This window comes from Cyprinodon tularosa, unplaced genomic scaffold (assembly GCF_016077235.1).
Source record: "Cyprinodon tularosa strain WSP-4 unplaced genomic scaffold, ASM1607723v1 ctg642, whole genome shotgun sequence".
NCBI lineage: Eukaryota > Metazoa > Chordata > Actinopteri > Cyprinodontiformes > Cyprinodontidae > Cyprinodon > Cyprinodon tularosa.
The window spans coordinates 446,645-467,798 of NW_024039388.1; the positions used below are offsets into that span (position 1 = coordinate 446,645).

The 21,154-nt window shown below is 37.4% G+C and overlaps 2 protein-coding genes across 4 annotated transcripts; both read right to left on the reverse strand.

The window, feature by feature from the left end:
* Window positions 1-4,810: 4,810 nt before the first annotated feature.
* Window positions 4,811-13,701, reverse strand: LOC119798980 (dynein regulatory complex subunit 4-like). 2 transcript variants are annotated; one of them, XM_038308655.1, is made up of 11 exons: window positions 12,890-13,701; window positions 12,643-12,735; window positions 9,592-9,789; window positions 6,991-7,191; window positions 6,418-6,472; window positions 6,134-6,333; window positions 5,780-5,935; window positions 5,607-5,687; window positions 5,318-5,527; window positions 5,162-5,230; window positions 4,811-5,075 (listed from the first exon to the last, which is right to left on the reverse strand). In XM_038308655.1, the coding sequence occupies exons 1-11, from the start codon at window positions 12,890-12,892 to the stop codon at window positions 5,019-5,021; spliced, it is 1,323 nt and encodes a 440-aa protein (XP_038164583.1). In that variant the 5' UTR covers window positions 12,893-13,701; the 3' UTR covers window positions 4,811-5,018. The 2 variants fall into 2 exon arrangements, with proteins under 2 accessions (XP_038164583.1, XP_038164584.1); XM_038308656.1 differs by lacking the exon at window positions 5,162-5,230.
* Window positions 13,702-13,843: 142 nt separating this feature from the next.
* Window positions 13,844-19,442, reverse strand: LOC119798982 (transcription factor E2F5-like). Of its 2 annotated transcripts, none has more exons than XM_038308659.1 (9): window positions 19,149-19,442; window positions 16,770-16,879; window positions 16,532-16,666; window positions 16,313-16,356; window positions 15,821-15,897; window positions 15,409-15,724; window positions 14,228-14,275; window positions 14,100-14,144; window positions 13,844-14,021 (listed from the first exon to the last, which is right to left on the reverse strand). In XM_038308659.1, the coding sequence occupies exons 1-9, from the start codon at window positions 19,299-19,301 to the stop codon at window positions 13,975-13,977; spliced, it is 975 nt and encodes a 324-aa protein (XP_038164587.1). In that variant the 5' UTR covers window positions 19,302-19,442; the 3' UTR covers window positions 13,844-13,974. The 2 variants fall into 2 exon arrangements, with proteins under 2 accessions (XP_038164587.1, XP_038164588.1); XM_038308660.1 differs by having other exon boundaries at window positions 15,821-15,885; window positions 19,149-19,421.
* Between the last annotated feature and the right edge of the window lie 1,712 nt (window positions 19,443-21,154).

Consider the following 21,154-nt stretch of genomic DNA (forward strand, 5'->3'; position numbering starts at 1 on the left):
CACTGAGATACAGCATCTGCTAACCTTGTAACATGCAGCCTAAGCCTGCCAACGGTGCTTTCATCACTGCAGCGGCTCGTAACATGCAGGTTCAATTTTTTTATAAATTCAGCTCCTTAAGTGGTATTAGCTCTCTTTCTATAAGCTTCTCTCTCTGTCCTTCCTCTGCTTCTCATGGTCAGTCTTGCACATAGGTTTATAGATTTTCAATCCTCTAAGGATGACACTGTTTTCTCTATGCTGATCAACCGACACATTTTAAACAATTTCAAATTGTTTTGCCAAGTCTTGACATTTCCACATATGATTTCAAAATGTTAATACTTATTCAATACCATCGTCCTCAACATTTTACTTCCCATCCTTAAGCTACTAATTTTTTCTTCAACCAGGTAAGATTAAAGTTTTCTTTGTAATTTCTTTTCTACTTCAGCTAATTTCATACTTTTCAGCCTATGTTGTGAACTTTGGCTTCATTCTGCTCTCTTTCTGGACAGGAATTAAGCTTTTCTGTTTGCTGCTAATTCATAACACGCCTGACATGTTTCTGGAAAGTAGGTGAACCCCCCTTCAAAATTTCTTTATACATTTTTCTAGAAACTTGGGAGACATTATATTAAGACCCTTCTAGTGCCCACATTCAAGACATTTTTTGATATCATGTATGGTTTGGCTGTGCAGCTTTTAAGATGAGTTTGTTTCTGCCATTTTACTGCCAAATGATTCTACCCTACAAAATCTTCAGATGATTCAATTGTTTTCTGCAGTTTGAAGTTTCTGATGACTTCCTATCACATTTTCATATGTTTTTCAGGTAATTTCAGCTTTTTTCATTCAGCAAAAGCATTCCCACTTTGATGTTTCTCCGAAACAGCTTTTTCTAGTTATAGTTTACATTATCCTGATAAAGATAAAATGCTTGTATCAATATTATTGCCAAATTGTCTCATGGCTGCTATAGTGTGCATGATGACAAGATAAAGCAGGGTTTTCATCCAGTGTTGTGACCTACAGACATAAAACAATCACTTTATGAAGTTGTTATTTATTACTAAAATGAAAGTCTTCACCAATAGATAGATGAGTATCTCTTTTAACATTTTGTGCAATCTCTCCAATGTGTGCTTGCCGGGTTTGTAGTTTGAAGTGCATCGATCATAGTTGGGTTGCGGCACTTCCACCAGGCTGCTCACATCATCACGTAATGCCATGGTAACTCGTGACACCTTCTTTCTCAGGTTACCATAGACAGAACTTCCCACCCTGTGCAGAAGGCCTCGCCTCAATCCATCCAAACTCTGCACAAGAGCCAGGTTTTTCTGAGCCTGCTGCCCGCTTCGATCTCCCGCGCCTGAACGAGACAAAACTAGTAGCAGGAAGCTTTGCATGGAGTCGGACTCGTCCTCTATTGCCATTGTGCTTTCTTCTGATGTATTTGCTGAAAAGCATCCCTGCCTTATGGCCTCAGGGGGCACGCTGAAGGGCTTAAAACGCCCAAATGCACTCGGACCATTGCCATGTCCTGCAGGTTCCCCTCCTGGGTGTAAACTGACCACAGGCTTCCAGTTGCGTGTCTCAAGAAATTGCAGCAGCTGCTGAAGCCAGCTAATACTGAAGGTGCAATCGCTACGTCCCTTTAGAGCACAGATGAATCCCTGCAGACCTGCACTGGCCTGGCCATAAGTCCCACTGATAAGAGCCTTAAATGCAGCTTCCAGCACAGCACTCAGTGTGCGCCAGTTCTGAGATAAGAAAGTCAGGATCTGTGGGGCTGACGCTCTGACAGAGTGATGAGGCTCTGCAGGAGCCCAAGCAGCCAGTCCCAGTGCGGACCCTCTGAGGGATAAAAACCAGTCCTGCATCTTAATGCTGGGTCTGGGTGGTACACGGCCATTCCACTGGTTCAGGGCTGCATTGCCTTCAGACTGGAGAAAGAAATGCAGTACCTTCTCCCAGAGCTGTTCCTCTTCCTGCTCTGGGGGCACATCTTCCAGCTCAGCACCCATCTCTTGCAGATACAGAGAAATGTTGTAGAGGAATCCAGAGAGACGGTGTCTGTCTATTGGCTTGTTTAATGAAGGCAGGTTCTTGGTGGGAAAAAGGGTTTTTAAGCCTCCAACAATACCTCTGACCCAAGTGGGCAGAGACTGATCCTTGTTTGTTTCAGGTTGGGATGGCACACCAGCTTCTTTTTTCCACTTTGAGATGATCCCTTTCAGGAGATCATCCCTGTGGTCCTCTTTAGTACTCGCTAAAACAGTAATAAAAGGACACAACTTGAGCTACACACACAGAGTAGCAACATGATAATTACTTTGTCATTAATCTCACCTGTACTCTCACGGGTCCCATGTCCAAGCAAAACAATGCAAACTATGATGCTTGTGAATTTAAAAGCGGCCATTCCTGACCTTTGTTTCACCATCGTCATCTCATGTCAGCATGTGCAGCGAAGAATTGGTGTCACATTTTTCTTATTTTTTGTCCCTGTTAATTTAGCAAAAGTTTGGTTTAATTTGCATTCAGTGTTGTTTTTGTTATGTCTAAATGAGGGGGAAAAGACATTACAGCACTGTGGAGATATTAAAGCTTAATGACTGGGTTCTATATCACCTCGCCACTTAACACTCCAGGCTACTAAGCATACATAAAGGGTGAATAAAATATATTAACTATAATCTGGTGTTGTAACTTAATGCTCATTGAAAGAGAGGGATGTTGCATAAAAGACTAAACACATTTTAGATATATATGCAGTTATTTTATTCTATAAATAGATATAGCAAATAGACTTTTTGAACTTACCAGTAGTTAGAATCCATTTTTTTTCTTTAATTGATTTTCAGCATCCTTCTATACTTCTTGTAGCCATCACACGGTGCGCTGCCCTCCTCCTAAGTGGGTCTCTATTTCACTACCGCTCTGACTTTCTCTAGCTTTCACAGGCACCCCTCCCACCAGTGACTACTACTGGCCTCTTATCTTAGCTGTGTGAGGTGCACTGCAGTTTAGTTCCTGCAGCTTCAGTTTATTTGAGGCCTTAAATGGGAGATAAACTATTTTTGTTTTTTTCTAACAAACATTTTACAGCTCAAAATACACATGGCGTCTAAAACAACTTATTAGGGGGTTTATTTGGCCGTCTGCAGATTGATGTCGTGGGAAGGTCACAGCTCGCAGCTATATGTGTAAACAAGGTGAAAATCTGGATCATATTAATCACACCCAGGATATCTATCCTGTTTTTGAACTGCCCAGTGTCTCCCGCTGACTGATCCCCTATTGAGCAGGGACTCATCAGGTGACAGTGGGTTTTTTTTGCAGGTGTAGTCTTACCAAAGGGGCTGGGTCAGCATGGCTGTGCAGCCTGTCACTGTTTAGACTCCTCTATACCTCAGTCAGAGAAACGTACAATTGAGCCTTGTGCGGTGGCACAGGAGCAGACTCCCCAGCATCAAAGCGCTGTCTGCTGGCTCTGAAACCCAAGAGGACTAGGTGAAAGGACCACCCCCTGCCTCCACCTGCTTCAGCTCTGTGATACTGCGGCCTGCGCAGGGACAATAACTTCCTCCTGTATTATTGATGCCACAGGGAACAACAATCACTCAGTGCGGCAGGGCTCGATTCACCACGGGAATAGTCAATGAGAAACTGGATCTAGCCCATACCTTTCTCCTCTCCGTTGGAAAATGTGGTTGTTGAGATTTTTATTTTTTTATACACATGGCGAACAATAAGCATAAATTAGGAAAACAAAAACTAAACATTTTCTTCCAGAAAAGAGAATATTCTCTCTGTTAAACATGTTGCCATGTGGTTGCTCAGTGAATGAGAATCAGCCCTCTCACTGATTTCTTCTGCCTTTGGAACACTTAAAATGTTCATATCCAGATCCATCACATTGTAACAATATATAAAGATAGGCTAAATAAGTACACAAATATGATTTTTTATTTTAAAAACCAAAAAAAGTGTACCCAAACTCTTTTATTAAATCAGAAAGATTAACCCTAACAACCGTTATTTTGTTTAAGTGGTTGACCATCTTCTATATCACTGTGGTGAAGGACCTTTAACCTACTTCTTTTTTGCAAGAGATTCAGAAAATACTTTTGTGCTGATGTATAACCTAAATGAGCACCGGTTGATGAAAAGCCATTCTTCCTTATTTGTTGTTCTATTAGTAATGATAAATCTCCTTGGTCCTGACATAATATGGCTGCCACCTACTAAATAAGCAGTTCTTTGTTTTATGTCAGATATAACAGAGTGGACCCCTTACAAAAGATTTCTTCTTTTCTCATTTGTTCACATAATAATTTTGTCATAATGATGTTTTTTGTTTTAAATTTAAGTTAGCAGGTTTTCCCACTGGAACTCTCACAGTGAGGCTGTTTTTGGCCACACTCCTTCTCACTGTAAAATCTTGAACTCTGATCTTAACTGAAGCCTTGGAGGCTTTCGGTACTTTAGATGTTGTTCTAGGTTCTACAGTATGTGACCCCTTACTGAGAGAAGGAAATAGTCGCAGATGAAATCTGTTAGGGGGGAAATGAGTTTTCACAGCATATAAAACAAATGAAAAGCTCAGTGCAAGAAGTTGTTGAAATCCTGTTAACTATATGATTAATTTCTGGGACTGAGACAGATGTTCGTATTGTAGAAAGACAGGAGTGAGTTTACTTCCATAAAGCTTTGAGACACTACCCCATTTTAAAAACTTTAGGCACGGTGGTAGCAGCAGGTTATAAATTATTTATGACATAGAACACAATCTGAAGAGATATACACTATAAAAAGACAAATATACTCATTTTAAACAACATTCAAACCATATTTTATTGCATCAAAGAATCCATAGCAGGACAGTTAGGAGACGATACTTGTCAGAGATCAATATAAGGCTGGGTGACTGGCTCTGGAAGCCTTTTGACGAGGCAAATTAGCACCCGACATCAAAATGTGCAAGGAGTTGTTTTCCTCTGATCCATGATGTGTTAAAACACACCAAAAATCTCTCAGTTGCAAAAACCTCCTTTATTTGCTCCAGGCCTCTGCCACATGCCACTGCCGACCTGCAGGACATTTAACATAAATATATTAATTTAAGTCAAGAACTGGCATGTTATGTTTGTAAATCTCATCAATAATCTTATCTGACCTGATCAATCAGAGATCTTTTATACTTTAGGTTCTTGGTGGAAGAATTTGTGGCCTCCAAGCTTTCTTTCTGTGAGCAAAGATTTTTCGGTTAAAGTTTCATATAAATTCACAGCGAACTAAGAAGGGAGACCACATAGGTGTGAATCTATAGTACCTTCTCTTTGTCAGTTATCTCAGCAACAGCAATTTGGTCCAGGTTAGGTGCTGAGGGCACCAAGTTGGGCTGAACCTGGATCTTCTCCAAGCGTTCCTTTGCAGCCTGCAGCTCATCCTCCAGAGGCCTGAGAGACCGATCTGCTTTTTCCTCTGCAATAAGAATTTTCTGGGGGAAGGACGAGCGCATTTCATCCACCTCCATATAAAGCTGCATAAAGAATAAAAAGTGTGAAATTCATTTGAATGCTGATTACATTTCATCGCACAAATTTTAAAACATCTTTTACCTGATTGAATTTCTCTTGCAGTTCATCGCAGTATTTTCTCAACTCTTTCACTTCCTTTTTTTGAGGAATGCTAATGGGGCCCTGGAAAATACATTGCGACAAAAATCACACTCATTACAGCAACAACAAGATTTGATAGATTAAATGAATACAATAAACATCCTTAAAATAACCTTTGCCATTGGCAAGAATTTTGCTCTCGTTTCTAATCGGTTAAGTTCCCCCTTGGCTTCTGCAACAAGCCCGGTAAGTTCTTCATTTTCCTTCGATAAAGTGGGCAACTCTTCTTTCATCTGCTTCAGTTGACATGTCATTTTAAAATGTTGTTCCTTGGATGGGGAAAAATACATGGGGAATAAAATACAAGAAATAGACAAAGGACTCATAAAGGTTAAAGTTTTAACAACTTACAAATATGTAAATAAGCAATTGGTAACTAAAAATAGTGAACTCTCGCTTTTTAGATTATTACAAATAACAAAATCTGTTTCAAATAGCATATCAAAAATTTATTTTTACTGACATACCTCCAAATCCGTAATTTTGGAGCTATTGTCCCTCTTCAGAAAAAAATCCCTTGCATCATTTAAGGCTCTTTTTTGGTCTTCTTTAAGTTCATTAATGTACCTTCCCAATTGAAGCTTTTGCGCAAAGATTTCACTTTTCCTTTTGATGTCAAGTTCCTGCTGCAGCTGCTTTATATCTGCATTACTTTTTCTCGCAGTGTCTAATAAAACAGAGATAAAAAATCAAGTTCAGTAAATTGCTGAATTTAGGAGCTGCAGAATATGGTAGTACATGAGTTACTCACCTGCCAACAGCCTTTCCCATTTTTCCTTCACTGCAGCCATTTCTTTTTCATGTTTCTTATAATTGAAAAGAGAGCCGTTAAACACACACCTAAAATGTCAAGGGAATCCTAGCTAAGCTTCTGTATGTGACAAATGTAAATGAATAAAATGAGCAGCAGTAATGATGTGGCAGAAAGTCAATGTGTGCCCTAACCCCTCAACCACTCTTTAGAGTGGGGACTTTATAATGCACTTAGTTAACTGACTGTTCCGACAGACGATCACCGCTTTTTACTTCCCATTGGTCACATGACTCCGGTTCCCTGCACCATGCCATCTTTATTCTCTCTCGCCCCAAAACAAATCCCATGATCCCATATCCCCCAAAGATTTCTGGGATATATCTGCTCGTTTAATGACCATGGATGACCGCTACTTTTCAAGGTACATTGTAGGAAATTAGTCCACAACTTTTTCATCCACTAGACATTCTGACACTGATGTAAAATTGCATAACCCATATATAGTGCTCTATACAGTGCTCTATATAGGGGCTTGGGCAGATGTTTGGACACAGCCCATGTCATACGAACCAGCTGAAGCTCTCTAACAACTTCTTCATTTTTGGATGTCCTCATGTCAACCAGGATGTTCTTCATTTCCTTGTACAGCTCTTCCTCCAGTTGATCCTGCTCATTCTGCAGCACCTCGGCTAAGGCTATACGCTCTGCTCCGAGCTCAGAGATTGTGTTCTGATGTTCACACAGTAGGTGCTTCATCTTCTGTTTAAAGACCTGAAAGGAAAAATAAACATGCAAAAACTAAAAATGTAATCTGCATTTACTAGAAAAGCGTTGAATAACGTGTTCTATTAAAAAAGCTACAGTTAAAGTTACAGAAGGATAAACTTATGAACCAGGATCATTTTTCCGCTAAAAATTAAAATCAAAGGGAAGATGGCTTCCAGTAGCCTATATGTGGAAAAAGTCAATTTGTTTTTTCACCACTTGGTTAAAAAGGAACCTTACCTACTTTTGGTTTCATATGAGATGAGATTAATCAAGTTTTGAACTGGAAATTTCTTTAATTGTCAAATTAAAAATAAATGAATACAGAAGTATTATCTATTGCAGTAAAAAGGTTATATTATTTTTAAGAGATTGATATTTGTATTGTTTTCTCAAAATCCCGTAAGCAAACACTTATTTGCAAGATTAAAAAATTTTTTGGATATTGGGCCAAGACATTTAGAGAAAATCATTAATGTTGGATATTATGACTGTAGTAGTTTATAAAAATCAACCGTCTCAGCAAACAAACACAACTGTATCATGTTTTTTTTTTATTTAACTTTTTTTCATTATTTCATTTTTAAATTTTGTTTATGGTATTTTCAGATCTATACTATCTACACAGAATAATAAGTGGATAAAACATGTAGATTAATAAATATAAATATTTATACTTATTATATGAATTATATGAATATTACAAAATATAATTTTTCTAAACTTATATCAATTATATCGAATCAATAAATATCATTATTTCCCCAAAGTATGTGGCTTTGAACCTCAGCAGAAGACTCTTTTTACCCAGATGCACCACAATCATTCCTGCCTGTGGTCATTAATCTCTATAACGCCTCCCTCAAGTGATTCAGACATCCCCCTCTGTAATTGACATTTTTTTATTCCTGGCGCTGTTGCACAACGTCATCATCACTTTATTTGGATTTATAGTTATACATATATTGTGTGGTTTGTTGTGTGTGTATATATATATATATATATATATATATATATATATATATATATATATATATATATATATATATATATATATATATATATATATATATATATATATACATAAATAAATGTTTGTATATCTTGAGCGTGTAACAAAAGTAATTTCCCTCTGGGATTATTGAAATATGTCTTTTTCTGATCTTTCTTTTACCACATCTCTCAAAGTGCCAGTATCACACACAATCTGCTAACTTTAATGGTGGGAAAACAAACCAGTTTGCACATCTTAGCATTTACACCAGTAATCTTAGTAGATCAACAGGAACACAGCCACTTATTGCACTTGAAAAAGCAACTGTATGTCCTATTCAGCACTCATTATTTTAAATCTTTGAAGGTCATGCCCTATAAATATTGATACCTTACCATCAACATAAGCTGTAAAGTCCAACAGGCAATAAAATGTCTTTCCACCCTCTGTAACTATAACAGTTTGAACTCTTCTTGGAAGGCTGTACAAAAAATTTAGGAGGTTGGTTATGGGAATTTTTGCCCACTTTTCCACATGCATATCTGTGTGGTCATAGACTGACGCTGGACAAAAGGTTCCAGCTCTCAGTTGGTCTAATTAATCCAAAAGGTTTTCATTCAGGTATAGTTCAGGACTCTTTGCAGGTTTCTAAGACTGCCAGTGAGCCTCAGCCTCTTGACAATATTCTGTATTAGGATTGGTCATCTGCTGCAGTAATTCCTAATTAAAGCTACAGTGTGTAATTTTCAGCGACATCTAACGTCCAGACTGCAGACCGCAGCAACATGAACATCTCCCCCCCCACCGCTTCTCCCCCCCAACAGTACGGCGAGCGTTACGGGACAAAATGTCTTCCACGACGTCCGCATCACCTACCTTCTCAAGTGATGAGGTTTGTTTACATAGATAATTTTACAGATAGTATTTCATTAGTCTGTGTAGGGTATAGATTTCATGTAGACTTAAACAACTTGCCGTAGTTACTTTCGAGCGTAATGGGCGATCTCGCAATCGCTAGTTTGTTGGCTCTGCGCTGCCGTAGCAAAAAGATGTCTGCCTCCATGGCTGCGAGACCCGCTCCTATGTAATTATAAATAACGAATTCTAAGGCAACGCAAATATTAAGGTTAAGAGGCTGAGCTCGTAGATGATGATAAATAACATTGTTATGTATAATATATTACATTTCTGACTGTATATCCCTTTAATTATTACACACTGTAGCTTTAACTGATTATATTTCTGTATGTTAAGCTCTGGTAAAGCACTTGGAATATAATAACCAACAAATATTGGCTTCTAAACTTTTTGCCTTTCAGACAGTACTGTACATTTGTGTCTTCTAAATCCACTAAATAAATTAAATCCAGCATTAATTGTGACTGTTGAGCTGGAGAAGAGTGTTAACTTACCTTTATCTCTACTTGGTGACTTGCCTCATCATCCTCTATGGCCTTGTCCATGGTTTTAAGTTCTGCCTTAACCTTCTCCAGTTTTTTATTGGTAACATCTAGACTGGACTGGACCATGTCTCGTTCCAGCTGGAAGTAGTTCCTCTCCTCCCTCTCTCTTTCTAGTTCCTTGCAAAGGCGCATAATGTGCTCTTCCATCTGAAAGACCAGAATTTGGAAGAAACAATCCAAATCCAAAAAGTTAACATAGACAAAGAGATCATGTTTTAAACAGAATAGTATGTGAAAAAGTAGGTAAAAATAAATAAACCCTATGACCACAACAGATGGGTATTTATATCTTTTTGACTGAAGACACTGTCATTTTGTTTTTTGTAAAGAGAATGCTCACTGTTATCTATAATGTTCTTAATTTTATGAAGAATTCTCTTTTGTGAAAACATCTCCAGAGGCTCTAGAGAAGTTTCTGAAAAAGAACGGACCTTCTTTCTTAGCTTGTTGAGCTTCTTTAAGTCATTTGCTGTGATGCTGTTATCCCAGAACTTGATGAGGGAAGAGATAAAACTCCACAACATACTTATCGAAGATACACTGAAGGACCTAAGCTTCCTTAGGAAGTATCGTCTGCTCTGTCCCTTCTAGATAACTTTAAAGTTATCAAGAAGTCTATTGTCCAGTCTATTGTCCAGGTGAACACAAAGGTATTTATACTCCTCTACCACGTCCACTTCTTCTCCCATTGTGTTAATAGCATCCAGCTTGCTCCCTGATGCACCCAACAACTGCAGTCATTTGAGTGTTTCTGCAGATGACAGAACTCTGTCTTGCATTGGATGTCTGTACAGACAGCTGTACAGAGGAAATAATAATGGTGAGAGTACCATCCCTTGTGCTGCTCCTACACTGCTGACTACCTGATTGGACAGCTGACCCCTCAGTCTCACAAACTGTGGTCTGTTTGTCCAGGCAATTGTTGATGCCTCTACCCAAGTCTGCTGGATTTACTAAAACAAAGCTAATTTAGGCTGAATAATGTTAAATGGATAATGGATAAATCAAAGAACATGATCCTCATAGTTGTGTTTGCCTTTTCTTAACAGTGGGTTTGTTGAAGTAGTGGTATAAGAAGTTCCTAATAGCTGCTTCTTTGCTTGCACAGGTGGACCAACAGAAGTCTCTAAAGCACCTTAATGACGTGGGATGTCAGGGCAACAGGTCTACATTCATTGAGGACAGTTTGCTAAGTTTTCTGTGGCACCAGAACAAGGCAGGAGGTTTGTCGAATCACTGGGTAAAGCTAAGGTTTGAGAGGTGCCATAGAATCCCACAGTGCTGTTCTACGCAGGCCTTCAGGACTCTGGAGCTGACACCAGCTGGATCAGCTGCCTTATTGTGAATCGAGCTCTCCATTTGCGTCTTCACTTGACTCCACAAGACAGATAGTTTGAAGTTGGAGGCAGCAGCACCATTTACTGATTTGGTTGAGAGCAAATGGACAGAAGAAGGATAACCTATAGGAGGGGTAGAAGATAAAAGATTTAGATGTGAGGGGGAGCTTTGGGCCAAAGGAGGGATGGGATGTTCGTTTGACTGTGGTCAGCAGAGAAGGGGGCTGAGCTTGTTCATGAACTGATGATCCTTCTGACTTAAGCCTGGGATCTCCTTCATCCCTGATAACATATCTCTGATACTGTTTTCTTGGAGATTGCTTTCCAGCCTCCTCGTGTATGCATCCCTTGTCTCTCTTATCTGGATCTTCAGTTGCATCTGCACCCTCCTCAGGAGTTCCACATCTCCATTCTGGAAGGCTCTTTTTCTTGTTTACCAGTTCCATCAGTTCACTGCTGATATCCAGGTTTTATTGTTGGGGAAGCATCTATCTAAACAGTACTGTATATGGCCAGTCACACAGTCAGTTCAATTCAATTTCAATTTAGGTTATTTATAAAGTAACAACTCACAACACATTTCATCTCATTTTACAGAGGCTATAACCAGGCGACTGCATGCTCCTCCTGGATGTGTTTGCAGTGACAATTTTCCCTTTCATTTTGTCATTGAGTCTTAAGCAATCACTCACATCAAGCATGCATGTAACAGTGGAGAAGAAAACTTTTAATAGGAACGATTGAGGTCAAAGCTAGTTTTTGAAAGGAATACATCATTTGTAATTTTTTATCCTGAAATTCTATGGAGGAAAAAAAGGGCTTTTTGCACAGCCCTAGCTCAGAGGAGGGATGTCCAATCCAATATCGGTCAGATATGCATGAGTCCTTGACATTTGAATAAAATTTGTCAATCTTTTTCTGAATTCTGATACTTATTTTGTTATATTTATACACTAAGGTCCACATTGCGTGACCCCTTCTACTATAACCTTTTTGCTGCTGTAACACCACAATTTCCCCATTGTCGGACAATAAAGGAATTTTCTATTCTATTATAATTATGAATATCAGGAATAAATCCTAGAAATAAAGTTGTGGAGAAGTTTAAAGCAGGGTTATGTTACAAAACAACATTGCAACCCTTTAACATCTCACATTGGACTATTTAGGAAATCATCTGATAAGGAAAAAATATGGCATAACTGTTGACCTGCAAAAAAAATGATGAGATGTGTTGCTGCAAACGAAGGTCACAGGAAGAATAATAGTAATTCAGAAGAAAATGCATAAATCTACAGCTCAGGTGTTTAAATGTTTTGATAGAACATTAATTAATTTCAGGCTTTGGGAATTTGAAGGAGTGGAAAATTAACAAATTGCTGAAAGAAAGACAAAAATAATTAATCTCTGCTCTTTGTATATTGTGTGATGGGGATACTTCTCACTCCACAGGAAGAAAGGTGATCAATAGTTTTGACTGTTGCACAACATAAAGAGATTACTGTTTAAAAAGATTATGAAGTGACTATCTGTAAAACCACAGATTTCAAATAGGCTATACTTTCTTTTAAGCATGACTTTTATCATATAGCGCCGATGATGTAACGGTATAGTTTTAAAGGTTAATAACCTTCAAACCTGTACTTTGAAACAATAGTCTAACCTGTTCCTTGGACAACTCCTCCTTGGTGAGACCGTTTATCAGAGTTTGGTTCCTTGCAGTTTCCGGCTTGTTTGTCTCTTTCTTTTTGGGCGGCTGAAAGACAAAATGTGTCTAAAAGGTTCAGTTTTTACTGGGGAGCAGACGTCGTTACTTTCCTTGATTAGATTAGCACCTAGCATTCACGGAGCTACCAATAATTTATAAACCAGTCTGACTTTCAATGCATTCAAAACAACAAATACTTTACCATCTTTCACGAAGAGTCGATAATTAAGACAGAGAAAGGCACTTTTTAGAGTATTCTTATAAACAACAGCTTGCAGCTACAGGTCAAAGTAAACTAACGTTTCCATAGTAACACCGCAGAAACATAAAACGTAACCAGCTTCTACGTACATTTTACCTACGTAGCGTACGTACGTCATCACATACCGCTTCTTAAACATTAAACCATTTGGGTTTAATGTTTAGTCAAACTTGGGATTAAAAATTACTCACTCAGGGGAAAAGATAAATTTGTTTTTGGTGGACTCATCCTCCGGGCAACAGGTGCTTTATTGGTCTTTTAAATCTGTTTCTTTTGTGACTGCTCCAGTTTCTCAGCCCCATCTTATCGTCTTTATGCCTTTTATTGGCTATTTGTACACAGTATACAGGGCTAAACGTGCCAGAGTAGCCTTAGAAATAAAAATATTGTCCTATTTATGCGAGATGGTTGAAACTGAATTAATAAATAGCATTTTAAATTTTTATTTGTGTCAGTTATTAAACTAAGTTTTATCCTAATTTGTTAATATAAAATTTAAGGATCTTTTTATGTTAAAATCATATAAAATCATTCAAGCGTTTACTTATTTCATACGTCCTGGGCTAAATTTATGTGTCTCTCCAGACCATAACATCATGATCTGAAAAATTAACCTTCACTTCAGATTAATTGGCTTAACAGCAGTTAGCACTCCTAATTGGGTTTATAAATAAAAGATTAATGCTGTACTGTACCATTTATGAAATAACAAATGAGATGGGAATGAGGCTTTTATTAATATGTTTGATGGAGAAATTAAATCATTGCTACATCCAATAAAGCCCGTTTGTTTCCAAAGCTAATATTGAGATTTAATTTCCTTTCTGTTGAGACTACCATGAGTTTGGTGCTTATGCTTCAGTGCAAGCTTAGATTGGAGATGAAGACACTTTCTGAAATTCAAGCTTTATTTGTTAAAAGAACAATAATGCAGAAACAACAAACAAAAAAATACATCATCTTAACACCACAATACAGGAGTTGATGCCCAAAAACTCTGACCACTCATCAGAATATGGTGACCTTTATGCCTTAAATGGAGACGTCGACAGCTGGACGATTGGAGACAACACTGAGAAAGATGAAAAAATCATTATTGCAAACATCAATATGTAAGAAATACAAACATAAAGAAAGACTGTGAAATTACCTTTTGAAGGCATGAACTGGGTGATTAGATCTACATTAATTACATCTACAAAAGAAAAACAGTATTTTAAATGATTCATTCATATTCATAGCCAAACTTGGAATGAATAAATCCTCAGAAGCAGATACCTTTAAATGAATCCATGTGATTATACAGCTCTTTTGAATTGTTTTTACCTAAGAACAAAAAAACATTTTTGTTAAGTAGTACAAAATTGGAAAGGGAAATTATATAAAGTTATAAACCTTTAATAAATAAATAAATAATCTGCATTAACTGACATGCAATGTATCCAGTCCCCTTGACTGTGATAGTGCTGACTACATCTTAGTGAACATAGGATATTGGTAATACATTTCACCTGTTTGTAATTTAATCTGGGTTTAAATTCAGCTGGTTCATAAATGCTATAGAGGTTGTTAGAGTGCATTAGCAAAACAAGGCAGACAGTTTACTGATAAAGCTGCTGAGAAGTTTAAAGCAGGGTTGGGTTAAAAAACACGAGGGACTGCTGAAGAGTGAACATCAAAATACAGGTCATTATCTACAGCCTCCACATGCTCATCCAGGAGGAGTGTGTCCTGCAGGTAAATTGCAATCAGCTGGTTTTTATTCAATATATTGTTAACAATTTGACTGCATGCTCTGATTGACTTGTCTTTGTAAAAATGCCTTGAGATGACATGAACTGACAATGTATAAGAAAAAATGATCAAAAATAAAACATTGTTCACAAGTGCTCAATTTCTGTTTATGCTACGTTTAAAACAAGAGTGAGTTTGTTTGCTTGTGTTTAGTCTAGGAATAATTGAGATAAAAAAGCAAGTCCAATTTTCCCCCAGCCCTACTAAAGGCTGGGAACAAAGTTCACCTTCAAGAGGATGAGGACATGTCACATAATAATAATAATTTAACTTTGATGATCTCACATTGGAGAATTTACCTCTGCAATTAACCCATCTCCTTGGGGAGCAGTAGGCTGCCATCGTGGGGCGCCATGGGAGTCTCGCTCAGAGACCCAGAATGGCAGTCTTTGGGAGTGGGGCTTGAACTCAGAACCTCTGGATTCTAAGCTCTATGCCCTAACCACTAGGTCGCCACTCCCCTTGCTAAAATGGCCCAGTCAAAGTCCAGATCTAAATCATCTATGCACTGACACAATTTAAACTGAAATCAAGACATTTCTTAAATAAGAATCAGTTAAAATGTCAATCCTAATACATCACTGTGAAATACAGTTTGTTTGTACTGTGACCAAATTTGAAAAGCCTCAATGTGAATGCTCTAACAAGACCCTATAAATACTCACACACAGACTCGTCCTTTTTGTTGGGGTTAGCGCTCATAAAAGATGATTCTTGAAGTGGCTGCACATCCTTTTCAGTCCTCCATTCAGACTGAGTGCTTTTTGAGGTAAAAGCTGATGCCTCACAGAGTCCATCATTGTTTTCTTTATTTTCTGACACAGACATAGCCGACTTTGCACACTGCAACATTCCTTCAGGCGGTGGAACTGGAAATACAACAGGGTCAGAGCTGACAGTTCTCTTGTTAAGAAGGATGACGTCTATAGGTCCTCTGATGCTTTTCAGATTGATCTGATACTTTGCTGGGCAGTTCGGCACCTGTAGAAAGATATGTGCACACTGAATCATCTCATCTTCATGAAAGGGTTTAAGGACGGAGGAGGCAATTAGGATTCCTAATGAAGCAGAACTTACAGCTTTGGGAATGGGGACGTCCAGCTGAGTGCCCGCTGGGGCTTTTACTGCCAAGAGAATGTGACCTGAAAGAAAATCTGATTATTACAATGATTTTTATGCAATATCAAGCAAGAAAAAGGCTCATTATTTTAACCCATTCAGCTGTTACATTCATCCAGTTGGGTTGTATCTGCAAATGAATCAGCAAAACATCATCCAACTCTTACCAACACAATTCACCTATTCAGAACTCATCGTTCTCCTGCTGAGTTTTTTTTAAATACTTTTCTAAATAGTTTAATATCGCTGTAAACACCTTCTTTGTCCAAATCATGTTTATTTTAGTTCTGATATAACTCCAGATTATAGTTGACATATTATATATCATACAAGTTGACTTTTTAAAACATATTATGCTTTCCTGTGCTAATTTCCTGTTACTGTTGTTTACTGTGAGAAAATTTCCCTGTCAAGTCTTTCTACAAAAGAGCCTGGAAGAAAAGGCCTCACCAGTGAAGCAACTGCAGATATCGTTATGGGTCACATAAGTCCGGGTTGATTTGAGTTAAGAAATATTAAGTAGAGAGATAAAGTCCAGCTTCAATGCTAAAATGAAACAATCTGATCAATAACAATAAAGAACAAAACGGCTATTTTATGCTTATTTTTTAACAGCGGCTGCATATACTGCCAAACACTAACAAGTTTATGTATCAATCAAAAGGATATTTTTTCCAGGCATCCGTTTGGCTCTTGATGCTCTCCTCAGCCAAGATCAACTGCTGGTCCAGTATGCTTTCCACATACCTCAGGTCCTGGAGATCAGACTTCAGCCGTACGAGTCTGTTATCATCATGTGTCCCACTTGTAAAACAAAAAGCACATCTGTAAGGTTTAAGTTTTGGCTGGTTACCCTAAAAACACAGTCGTGAAAAAATAAGAATAAAAAATGAGTTGAAAAACGTACACCCATTTAACGTGGCACTTGGATATTTTAACAATAAGACCGATGCCCTCCAGCACATTTGTGATGTCGTAGATTCTTCTGATCTTCTTCTCACCCAGAGCCCTGAATGCCTGTGAAAAGTCACCAGCAAAACGTTATCAACAAACTATCCACAAAAATAATTGTTCAGTTCCACTACATTAAAAAAATATAATTTTTATATAATTATACATAAATTATAATTTTGTTAATATTGTTAACTTGACAGCAGTTCCTGCACATTTTAATGCAGGCAAGTTCCCTGAGTTCTAAACCCTTTGTAATTATCTAAATAAGTCAAAAAATTCTTATAATAAATATCATGATTTCAATGGCTACAAGCCAAACATCATTAGAATTAAAACAAAAAAGCCTTGAAAACATCAGTTTGTTTGAAATTAATATATTTAATGCTTTATAGATGGTAAATTGAGTTACTGATATAAAAGAGCTTCTCAATTATGTTTCATTATACATATATATTCAATTGTTGGAACCCCTGATTTAATAAAAGAAAAACCAATAATGTTCAGATGAAATAACTTAAATCTGACAAAAGCGAAAGATAATAATTCTATGACAATTACTAAATGAAATTCAGACATTGCTTTTTAACGATGCTTCAACAAAATGATTAATTCAAAAATGAACTCATGAAACAGGCCTGGACAAAAATAATGGTACCCATAGAAATTACTGAAAATGATGTGAAATGTTAAATCAATGTGTGTCCACTAATTAGAATCACAGGTGTCTACATTCTTGTAATTATTTAGTGGGCCTATATATAAGAATACGGGTAATTACTGTGCAAGAAAAGACCACTGCCCCAACTGTGAAACATGGAGGAGGCTCTGTTATGTTCTGGGACTGCTTTGCTCTATCTGTCACAGGGTGTCTGAATCTCTGCAGGATTCAATGAATCTTAAGGCCATCAAGAGAAATGTGCTGCTTAGTGTGAAAAAGCTCGATCTCAGTCACAGGTCATGTGTCTTCAACAAATTATGAGCTCAAAAAACAGAGCTAAGAACAGCCAATAATGGCCAAGAGGAAAACATTGGACTATTCTGAAGTGTTCCTCTATGAGTCCTGACCTAAATCCTATTGAGCATCTTTGTGTGGAGCGTCTGGAAAATGTTTCCCCCCCAGCCATAGAGTTCCGCTTGATTTATGCATATATATAGCTTTATTATGATTACGCAGGGAGTATTACAGATTATATAGACACTGCAATGTAAGTAGAACAGGAAAGGAAAAACAGAAAAAAAGGAGAAATGATGTAAGAAAGAAGAGATGAAAGGGAGATAGAGATAAAACATCTTCAGTCTGCTTCATCAACTGCAAAGAGATGTAAAAAGAACAGCACAACCAACCGACATAGTATAATAAATACAATAAAGTAGTAACTTGATACCATCCCTGAAGTATATGTAGTATTATTTATTCTGGCATGTATACTGTGGTAGCTGAAGATAAGAATATGGGCTTTCTGTATGGAAGTGAGTCTTTAAGTACCTGGAGCAAACACCTGTAGTTGTTTGTGAGAGTGCACACGTGCATGTAAAGTTTATCCAAAGGAAAAATGCTCAATAGTGGTTGTGAAGAGCCAAAGAAGTACCATCTGACTTTCAGTTATTTGAATTTATTGAATTTTCATTTATTATTAACTTCTTTTTTCTACACTTTCATTTTTGGAACCAATGCAAGTTTTTCTTTTATTGAAGAACAGGCCCCAACAATCTTTTCCCTGCATGTTTGTGTGTATATTATATATATGTATGTATGTAGGTATGTGTAATATTTATATGTATAAAAATCTGAAGAAATTGCGTTTAATCTCAACAAAGTACATAGACTACCACTGTAAACTCAATTCAGTAATTTGAATTTAAATGTTAAAAAAAAGTTAGGTCAGTTATTTCAAGCATGTATTCTGGCATCTATTGATAATTGTGGCTTAAAGCTAATAAAAATACAAAATTCTAACTGTACGAGTCAAGTAAACTATATTTATCCTAATAAATGTGATGATACATCCCACATATTCATAATAAAGACGGTTGGCCTGACAGAGCAGCAGAGGGTCAAAGAAACACTAAGACAAGAGAGAGACAGCAAGCTGCTGGAACAAGATGGAAACGCAACAGGAGAGAATCTCCATTATAGTCAGAATTGTGGGAGTTTTCTTCCGAATTGTGGGCTGCTGTTTCTGTTTGGGACGTGTAGTTTCAACCCATTTATTTTAGATTAGAAGTCGCTAACTAAATATGACAAACATAAAATAATAAAGTAGGTTAAAGAGAAGTTTTAGCACAGACTTTGTTTAAACTTGGGGCATGCTGCGTTCAAGGTTCAACGTACGTATCTAAGGTCCAGCTCCCCGTGCTCGGCCTCTTGCAGCAGCCTGATAAACCTCTGGGATATTGTGTTTAGGCTCCTGGACATCCTGGGCTTCTGTGTTGGGTCGAGAGTCGCTTCGTCTGGATTTTCTTCAGCATCCATCCTGCTGCACATGAACTGTAAAACAAGCAGAGGCGGAGTTCCTGCCTTTTCTTTAAAACCGGAAGATTTTTTCCCTTCAAAATAAAAGCCTGTTCGGGTATCCTCTGAATGAACTCTGACAAATTGTATGATACACGCATGAAAATAGTGCTTTATAACTTTAGCTACATCACACAGATACTTTAAATGTTTCCTGAATTATTTGGTTTCCGACGAAAACCTTGTCGCAAGGCTCTTCTTCCAAAAAAAAAAATAACGTGCGCGCCCCCACGAGGGAGCGCGCGCAGTAAGCACGTGTAGCTGTGAACTGAACCCAGGGTGTTTCTCTTTACCTTTGTCCTCGCCCAAAACTTGCCATTGTCTCCATGTGAAAGTTTCACACAGCACGTTTTGGGTTTATCCTAACTACTACAATCATACATTGGAAGTGGGACTATAGAATTATGACTAGATTTCGCTAGAGGTGTAGCCAGGCAATAATCAATGTACACTGAGGGGTGGCCAAAAGTGGATAGAACTTCAGGGTCAAGCCTAAGATGAGAATAACTATAATTTCCCACAGCCTTTGCTAACAAATAGATGCATATATTTAAAAATCCGTGCTTTGTAGATAAAAGGTATAGTGGATAAAATACTTTCAGGTTTGAGTTCTGGGGCAAACATCTTTTCCATTGTCATTACCTACTTTTATCCATAATCATTCTGCATCAAATTGATATTTTCAAGTACTAATATCTACATAAATTTATTATTTAATACATTTTTATTAAAATAGTTATTTATCTATGATTTCACTCAAGACTCATAGACGACTTGCAGAGACAAATAATTTTCTCTTTTCTCCATATCACATAAAATCTAGTTATGGAAAGAGCATGAATTCTGTACTTGTCATCTTTAATGTTAGTATATCAATGTGTATAATTAACCGCAGTGTTTTTGTTGTCAAGAAATTATGAATACATGAAAAAAATAGTAAGTAATATATGAAAAATTAGAATAAATATTCCACTTGAGAGTATTACTGCTGCCACCATCTGTATTAGAGGGGGAAAAAATGGTAGGGGTGGCCACAGGGGTGGCCAATGATTGGCTAAGGGTGGACATGGCCACCCCTGGCCCCCCATCTAGCTCCACCCCTGGATTTGGCGATTTACCTGCACTATACTGGACTCAATACAACTTGCGACTGATAAAAAAAGCGAACTAAGAAATGTGTCCATCTCTGGTCGAATACTACTTTCTAAAGCCTAATATCATAACAGCTGGGTTTATGCTAGTACTTTCAGTGAGGTTTACGAAACATATTACAAAAGTGGACAAACGACTTACATTTTATTGGAAGAATTCTGGTTCAGAGAAAAAGGAAATGAGGAAGCTGTGCTCTGATTGGTTAAATCTAGTCTTTAGACAGTAAACTCGCCTTTTGAATTCAGTGGAATAAAATATATCTCATAAACCCAGATTGTCTGTGAAACTGATGTATTTATAGATTTAGGTTGGTTGTAATCTATTTTTCTTTAAAATCAGTTTGATTGAGGTATCGATTATGTTTTCTAGATAAATAAATAATGTTTACTGTTACAGTGAATTTCTCATTGCATATAATTATCCACTAAAATATTGATATCAACTTCAGCATAAAACCTGATTATTATTATTAGGCCTACTTAACTGAGAAAAAAATATTGATTGGAATTTATGACCCTTTTCTAAGTATAAAAACAATCTGGTGTTTGAGAATTTATATTTTCAGTTATATGCTTGCATATGTGTATTTTTCTGGCATACTTTATTCAATAATATTGTTTGAAAAAGTGTTTAGCCGTTGCCCAGAAAATTCTTTCAAAGAAATAAGATTTAAG

Coding starts and splice junctions, on each gene's coding strand:
- LOC119798980 (XM_038308655.1), bottom strand. Junction 6,334..6,417: donor ATGGGAAAGGCTGTTGGCAG/GTGAGTAACTCA, acceptor CTGTTTTATTAG/ACACTGCGAGAAAAAGTAAT. Junction 5,936..6,133: donor CCAAAATTACGGATTTGGAG/GTATGTCAGTAA, acceptor TCCCCATCCAAG/GAACAACATTTTAAAATGAC.
- LOC119798982 (XM_038308659.1), bottom strand. CDS start 19,301: ATGTGCAGCAGGATGGATGCTGAAGAAAATCCAGACGAAGCGACTCTC. Junction 16,667..16,769: donor AAGTGCCACGTTAAATGGGT/GTACGTTTTTCA, acceptor TTGTTTTACAAG/TGGGACACATGATGATAACA. Junction 14,022..14,099: donor CCAGTTCATGCCTTCAAAAG/GTAATTTCACAG, acceptor CATCTTTCTCAG/TGTTGTCTCCAATCGTCCAG.